We start from the raw sequence: 8548 nt of genomic DNA, 5'->3' as shown, positions 1-8548 counted from the left end.
GATCTGTGTTCGTTACCTGTGAATGCCCTCCACACCCATAGGTCCTTGTGACTGTCTGTGCTGAAGAAATACTCCTAAATCTGCCACCACATATTGACTAAAACAAACGAGTCACAAAAAAAACAGACTTTCAATTCAAGACAACTAAAACACAAACAGTTACACTAATTAAGGTAATCAAAATTGGACTACAATTCAGCGTAAAAGTCCAGAATCATATAACTATATTGCAAGAGCGGTTTGTTTACCAGGCAAAGTTTTATGATAAGCACCTAAATAAAATAAAGCTAGTCAGTCTGTCCAGACCTTATATAATAGACGTGTTCTCTATAAAAAAAACAAAACAACGAAAGACATTTAACTTTACAACAAATAAGAGTCAAAATCATAACCTGCCACGGCGCAGACTGACAATGCAATTCATGCTAAACGTTTGTTGACAACTCACTCACTTCAAGGCCACTTCTCATTGTCGACAGTCTGGAGGCTTGTTGGTGACATTTCCATGTGGAGCTCAAGCTAAGTAAATAAAGACAATGACACTTGTTAGTTAACCTTGACATAGCTTCTAAAAGGATGCAAGTTTGCGGCTAGCCAGCGTGAACGCATATGCCTCCGCTTAACAGACGGTTCTCGCGACATTTCAAAATACAAGTCCTAACAAAATAAAAGTCTGCTTTATTATCCAGGAAGATTTTCGTTAAGGCGATTTGGCTCATTTCTTTTAAAGGGGTCATATGATGCTTTTTTAAAGATCATTATTTTGTGTATTTGGTGTAACAGAATATGTTGACATGCTTTAATGTTCAAAAAACACATTATTTTTCAAATACTGTACATGGGTGTTTTTAGGGGCGTGATATTCAAATAACGATTGTTTTCTGGCGCCACATTTATCAACATGCGATCATTCGTACGATGAGATTGGCGGCATATGAATGTTTCATAAATCACACGTGAACTCTGTCGTAAGTTGATTTGTGCGCACAGATCTGCGCTCGTTTCTACGTTAGATTGATAAATGAGGCCCAATATTCCTTAATCCCTTCCTGTTCCAGTGTAGCTCAAATGTAATGTTTGATGTAAATATTCTAGCTTTTACTGAAAGGCACAAACGATCTGTGTTCGTTACCTGTGAATGTCCTCCACACCCATAGGTCCTTGTGACTGTCTGTGCTGAAGAAATACTCCTAAATCTGCCACCACATATTGACTAAAACAAACGAGTCACAAAAAAAACAGACTTTCAATTCAAGACAACTAAAACACAAACAGTTACACTAATTAAGGTAATCAAAATTGGACTACAATTCAGCGTAAAAGTCCAGAATCATATAACTATATTGCAAGAGCGGTTTGTTTACCAGGCAAAGTTTTATGATAAGCACCTAAATAAAATAAAGCTAGTCAGTCTGTCCAGACCTTATATAATAGACGTGTTCTCTATAAAAAAAACAAAACAACGAAAGACATTTAACTTTACAACAAATAAGAGTCAAAATCATAACCTGCCACGGCGCAGACTGACAATGCAATTCATGCTAAACGTTTGTTGACAACTCACTCACTTCAAGGCCACTTCTCATTGTCGACAGTCTGGAGGCTTGTTGGTGACATTTCCATGTGGAGCTCAAGCTAAGTAAATAAAGACAATGACACTTGTTAGTTAACCTTGACATAGCTTCTAAAAGGATGCAAGTTTGCGGCTAGCCAGCGTGAACGCATATGCCTCCGCTTAACAGACGGTTCTCGCGACATTTCAAAATACAAGTCCCAACAAAATAAAAGTCTGCTTTATTATCCAGGAAGATTTTCGTTCAGGCGATTTGGCTCATTTCTGCACTGTTGCTTAGTATTAAAAATATAGCTTCAGATGCATGATATTTGTAGGGCCCTATGAAATAGGTTTTAATTTTTCTGGATTCAGTTTTTTTAATTTTTAATTTTTTTTACATGGCAGAGTCTTAACTTTTATAAAGAATATCTCTTTGGTTTTGAGACTTTAGTCTTTGCAACTTCAGGGATCTTATCTATGCACAATCAGCTTGTAACACTCCAAAGAGAAAGGAAAACTTGAAATCGCATCATATGACCCCTTTAACAGTCATTTGCATGTAAACAAAATCTTTCACCATTACAAGGGAAATGAGTAGAACGTTTTTGGTTTTTGAAAAATGTGTTTAAACATAATCTGTGTTTTATATTATTTTAAAAGTGAAACGAATAGAGTTTTTATGGATTAAAAAAATATATACACAATAAGTTTAAGATAGATAGATAGATAGATAGATAGATAGATAGATAGATAGATAGATAGATAGATAGATAGATACCACCTCAAACCACTAGGTGGCATCAAAGAAAGCGCGTTGACATTATGGGAATGAAAGGTACTTCTCTGAAGCGCAGGAGGAGGCGGAGACTCGCTGCCGTATGACTTCAGTCGCCTTCATTAACGATTCCACAAAGTAGAGGGACACTGAGTATACACTTACCTCTAGTGAGTGAAACACTACAAGTCTCGGAATATCAGTGTGTACTCTCTCTCTCTCTGTCTGAAGACAAGACAGAACCCCACCCTAAAAGACATATATAATACAGGTAAGACATTCTTTTTTAATGATGTTTCTTGCGATGTAAACTGTGAACCTGTCAGAAGGACGGTCACCTGCACCAGTTCTGCGGTGTGTTCTTCCGCTCTCAAATAGGCAAGACGTCATATTTGACATTTTCATGTGTTTAATTGTGTTGCAGCTAAAATATATATATATATATATTTCAGGTATGCATACTTCTGGAAGTACGCATGTAGAAAGAAACTTTAAATGACGTAGTAGCCAATTAAAATAAAACATATATATATATATATATATATATATATATATATATATATATATATATGAACTCAAATTTTATCGTTACATTTGCTGATTGCAAAATCATAACATAGGCTATTTTTACATTTTAAGAGTTTGCCTGTTAGGCTACTCTTTAAGAGTGGCAAATTACGTAATATTGCAGGGAAGTGTTTTCTCAGAAATATTACGAGGTTTTGTAGATTGTGTTGACTGCATCTCCAAATCTAGTGTGTTGTCTATACAGAAAACAGTTGCCGTTTAAAAACATATTTGCATGTTTTATTCTCTTTTAAACGTTTCTGATTTAAAAATCCTATACACATTAAAGTAGGGACCAGGACCAGAGACCAGGGCATGTTGTCACATGAGAAGTTGTCAGAAGGAGAAATATTACGAGGTTTTGTAGATTGTGTTGACTGCATCTCCAAATCTAGTGTGCTGTCTATACAGAAAACAGTTGCCGTTTTAAAACATATTTGTATGTTTTATTCTCTTTTAAACGTTTCTGATTTAAAAATCCTATACACATTAAAGTAGGGGAGACCAGGGCTTGTTGTCACATGAGAAGTTGTCAGAAGGGTCATATCCAGTGTTGGGGAAAGTTACTTTTAAGAGTAATGCATTACAATATTGCGTTACTCCATAAAAAAGTAACTAATTACGTTACTTGGTTACTTTTTATGGAAAGTAATGCGTTACGTTACTTTTGCGTTACTTTTTAAATCTGGACAGGGCTTGCTTGTTTGTTTTTAAAATAAAAAAGTTCTATTTTTAGCAAATATAAAAGCCTTTTCACACCAAAAGTGAAATGAATAAGCCTCAGGCTGAAGGGAAAGTAAATTTACGTCCGTACAGTAGAATGCAGAAAAAGAAATTTCAACATACTTCAGCACTAAAAAAAACACACAAATGTTTGTCTAGAGTCATTTGTGCTCATTAGTACGGTTGAACTGTTTCATTGAAGGTCAGAAGCAAATAGAATGGGATTAAATACATAAAGGATATTTGTGTTGTTTAACATTTAATTATTGCAGGTTTGCGTCATATTCTGAGTTGCATTATTTTTTATTCATTTTGAGGAATACTGAATCTGTGTTTTTGGGGTATTTTTGTGAGTGAGATGAATTAATGCATATTCATATTTATTTTAGAACTACAGTAACATCTGATTTCTCTCAACATGGGGACACCAGAGCTGTCAGTCAATAAATTGGAAAAAAAGTAACTTGCGTTACTTATTTGAAAAAGTAACTCAGATATTCTCTTGTAAATGAAAAAGTAATGCGTTACTTTACTAGTTACTTGAAAAAAGTAATCTGATTACGTAACTCGCGTTACTTGTAATGCTTTACCCCCAACACTGGTCATATCTCAGTAACAATGTTTGCACAAAAGGTTAACCTATGTTCAGTGAATTGTAGGCTATCATTTGTCTCTGAGCAGTAACATTGAAAATGTTAAATAGTGTTTTTTTTCTAGTCAATATGTGCATATACAGACAACAACTTTAAAAATAACTGAGAAATGCTCATTAAAAAGTGTGACAATTAGCACCGGTCTCCCCTTTATTGATTGAACTTTTATGATGTCAGTGAGATAGAACAAAAGAACTAAATTTCTGTCATATTATCAATATTTTCTTTGGTAGCTCGGAATCAATGTACTGTATGTATGAAAAACTGCTTATTAATTATTATGGATAATAATGGATATTATTTATTATGGATAGTTATTTCAAACTATCCATATTGAATAGGCTGGTCTTATTACTGTAGGAAACATATGTGTTGAGAAAAGCCATAAAGAACATATTGCATGTTCATAGTTGTTCACATGCAATTTAATAGATCAGATGAGGTTGTGAGAAAAGTCTCATAACTTTTACCAACGTTGAAAATAACCCAGACTGGACAGTTGTTTGGACAAGCTTTGTACCTGGATGCACGAAACCGCATGACAGGAAGAAGAAATATTCCTCCAGTATTTGTGGTCGCGGTCTCTTTAATCGAAGCTCCGTGTCTCTTGCACAGATCCTTTTCCAGGTGGCTGTTCCCAAAAGCCTTCTGCAGCAGTACTAAACTGCATAATTCTGTATCAGAAGTTTGTCTGATTGTGGCACTTTTGTGCTCTTATGTTGTGCAAAATACCCCAGTAGCAAGTTTTGCTTGTTTACACAACAGAAATAAGAGGTATGTTCAGAATATAGTGTTAGCATAACAGTCTAGTGTCTACTATTTCTGCAGAATATAGTATGTATTGTATACTGTCCACATTTTCTGTATGCATTAAGTAATATTTGATTATATTTTAGCAGATGTATCTGTAGTGTCTCTGAATGAATATAGATTTATTTGCAGAAAATTGAATTAAAAATAAAGAGTTGATTAGTTGCCACTCACATGCAATCTGATGAGGTGATTATCAATGTGAAAAGTATTTCATGTTCTGTTTACAGACAAGTTTCATCTGTATCCCGGTCCTCTGTCAGAATCAGATCAATAATCATTTCATTTCATTTTTTAACATTTCATTTTTAATCTTTCTGGAGCCTTTCAAAGCTGCAGCTGAATGATGAACAGCAGTCGTGACCAGCGGTCTCACTCCCATGCACATTTTTGTATTGCTCCCACAGTGGCATGCTACATTCCTCCCTAGAATTCAGACTGCAGACAGCCAATAGACAGCAGCTGACCCATACCATGCTGACCTCTTATATCAGCATAAGAAAAAAAATCAGAGTTTACGTTAACTAAGCTGCTCTTAGATCAGCACAGAAGAGTTGGGATGGGACGTGACATACTCTTTTACGCTTGATGTGTAAAATACCATCTCTCTGGCTGGATTTTGCCTCCATAATCATTATTATACCTATACCCCGCGGGGGATTTGATGGTGACCTTTTCACTAATAGAACTCCTTTTGGGACAAAAAATATTAAATAGAACACATTGATTCTTATTTGTTATTTAAGGCACAAAACTCTGTATAAATACTCTAAAATATGCAGCTCTGACCCACTTCAGCTCCCCTAGTATAAGTGGCAGCTCTGATGCTGCTTTGGTTCTGTGTAAAAGAAATGCAGCATCAGTGCAGCTTTAAAATTTATTATTGTTTTAAATGTATTTAGATAAATGCTTTTTTAATTAGTTATTTAATTTTACATTTTCATGTCTTTTTTATGTTCATAATTTCATATTTAAAATTATCTCAAATATTTGAATTTATTTGTATTATATTTAAAACGAATTAACTAAAATTAAAATTAATTATTCAAATTAATTAATAACTTTATTTATGCACTGACATTTTTATGTAAATGTATTTATACTGCCTCTGTGCAACATTAAATAGTGTAAATGCACTTTATTCTAGTAAATAATATGCCACTTCAGATACAGCTTTTGTGCTAAGTTGGCATTAGTGGATCATTTTGCAGCAAAGCAAGCTGTGTTGTATTATTTAATACAGAGAGAGCCGAAAGACAATGTTTTGCGTAGGATTTTATGTTCCCTTGTCTTTCATGCTGAAGGTTATCGAGCCAGTGCTTTTGAATGGGAAATCAGCAGATGCAAATGAGCGTCTGCAAAAACACATCCACTGCATCACTGTCAACTTTCCTTCTACACCTGTGTGTAACTCTCACTTAAAGAATTACATAATGAACCTATGACGATGCATGGCTGAGCCAAAGATTGACGAGACAAGAACCTCTTGAGTTTGAGCGATTGCAGGTCAATCAGTGTCACAATGTTCCTGAATATAAACGTAAATGATTCAGTTAATTGTGACTCTAATACTAGCTTGCATCAATAAAAGGCAAAGGACATTTCTCCCATTGACCCATAGAAAAATGTGCAGTTTTCATTTGACACGTTACATAACCATGTTCCCTGAGGTTGTTTCAGCCTGTAGGCTATTTAGCAGGCGGTCATGATCACTTGTGTCTTGTGACATTTGTAAAAGCATAATGAAATGCATTCTTGAACGTTGCTGACCCTGAATATATCTTCTTTTATTTCGAATGTGACAATAATAGCTTGTTTGGAAATTGCTTTATGTTTTAATACCTCTATTAACACTATATGTGGATACTTTACATACTGGAAATAATAAAATAGGTGTGCCAAATAGTTCTTGATCCACCACTGGCAAGATCAGAGAAATGTACTGCCTACATCAGATAACTGTCTTCCATTGAAAGCCAAACAGTATACAGTATATAAAACTTGCCTGTCCACTTTTCAGTGGTGTTGGGTCCAGAAGTATTTTTTCCATAGCATTTTTAAAAAAGTCTTTGTTAAAGCTTTATAAATCATTATAACCAGCTACAAGGTGAATCACAAAAAAGTATGTGAAAATCAGACAAGAAGGCAATGGGCTTTGTACTTAACAGCTTTATTGAGGGAAAGAATTTCTGAGTAGTTCAAACTCTTTAGTGTCACATGACATGCCAATGCTGTTCAGATTCAAATTTGCAACTTTTCAGTGGCACCATTTTTTAATTGAACGCAACAAGGTATGAGATTTGAGAGCTATGATCAAAATGTAAATTTGAAGTGAAGTATGTAATTTTTTGTTTAACTCTTTTTACCTATTAGATTTTTACAATTCTCTTTAGTGATGCAAATTGTGCGAAAATTATACACGTCAACTTAGTTTTCCAAAAATTATTTATTTAATTCTTAGGGCTGGTTCACACACAACCATTTTTTTTCCATTCCACTACTTTTCCATAATTTTTGTGTGTAAACAGAAACACACACTAGATGGGCATGTTTGACCAATGTGCTCACGTCAAGTGTGAGCAGTCCCTAATTGCATTTGTAAGCACCACTATGTCTCAGTTAAAAGTGTAAAGCTATTACTCAGACTAGAGTGGGAGGGCAGACCCACCCTGCCCTTGAATGCCTGTCAATGGAGCTTGTTGTAGTGATTGGCTGCTTTATGGACTGAACCAACATTCTCACATTTAGTGTTAAAGGGGTCATATGATGCGATTTCAATTTTTCCTTTCTCTTTGGAGTGTTACAAGCTCTTGGTGCATAAAGAAGATCTGTAAAGTTGCAAAGACTAAAGTCTCAAATCCAAAGAGATATTCTTTATAAAAGTTAAGAGTCAACCATGCCTACCTAAAATGGCTCGTTCTAACACGCCCCAACAGACGAAGCGGAGTCCAGCCCGGGGTCTTCACATGTGGTTGCCGCAAGCCCGCCTGCCTCCGCTCACTCAAGCCGGCCCCCGCTCACTCTAGCCTGCCGTGTGTGACGCTGTGTTTCGTTGTGAAAGTGAAACTACTTTGTTTGGCCTTCCAAAAGAGGACACGACTAGAAATCAGTGGTTAAGTTGTATTTACAACACTGTTCCAGAACAGTACAACCCAAATATTCAGATGTGTGCAGCACATTTTATGGAGGACTTTTTCCTGATCCTGGTAGAGTAGCCTACAATGCTGGCTGTTCTGACTCACAGATTGTAAGTACGTTTTTTATATTTAAAGAATTTGCCACTGATGATTCAAACGCGAGTTTTGAGCAGTGTAGAGTAGCGCTTGTTGTTTGGCATTTCTCCGATCACAAATGCAGACATGGTTTTATGCTTGCGCGGTGCGATGCAACACGTAAAAAGACAGTATATGCCATTATAATCCGTCCCCACTGGATGCAACAAATGCCTCGTTTGTAATGGGTTTT

At 35.6% G+C, this 8548-nt stretch overlaps 2 protein-coding genes across 2 annotated transcripts in view; one reads left to right on the top strand and one right to left on the bottom strand.

Moving 5' to 3' along the window:
• Window positions 1–1773, bottom strand: part of fxn (frataxin) — a 12519-nt gene extending 10746 nt beyond the window's left edge. The window contains exons 1-2 of the mRNA XM_016290431.1: window positions 1569–1773; window positions 1133–1213 (exon numbers count right to left, since the gene is read on the bottom strand). Coding sequence (XP_016145917.1) covers window positions 1133–1213; window positions 1569–1679 — 192 coding nt within the window. The 5' untranslated portion in view covers window positions 1680–1773. The remainder of the gene's footprint in view (window positions 1–1132; window positions 1214–1568) is intronic.
• A 681-nt stretch (window positions 1774–2454) lies between these two features.
• The window catches only part of LOC107599021 (phosphatidylinositol 4-phosphate 5-kinase type-1 beta-like), a 46789-nt gene continuing 40695 nt past the window's right edge, over window positions 2455–8548 (top strand). The window contains exon 1 of the mRNA XM_016290509.1: window positions 2455–2601. The gene's annotated coding sequence lies outside the window, so the exon portion shown is untranslated. The remainder of the gene's footprint in view (window positions 2602–8548) is intronic.

The sequence above is a fragment of the Sinocyclocheilus grahami genome, unplaced genomic scaffold (genome assembly GCF_001515645.1).
Source record: "Sinocyclocheilus grahami isolate Dianchi unplaced genomic scaffold, SAMN03320097.WGS_v1.1 scaffold259.1, whole genome shotgun sequence".
Classification (NCBI taxonomy): Eukaryota; Metazoa; Chordata; class Actinopteri; order Cypriniformes; family Cyprinidae; genus Sinocyclocheilus; species Sinocyclocheilus grahami.
The sequence above is the reverse complement of the archived record's forward strand: the minus strand, read 5'-3'. Positions and strand labels throughout refer to the sequence as shown.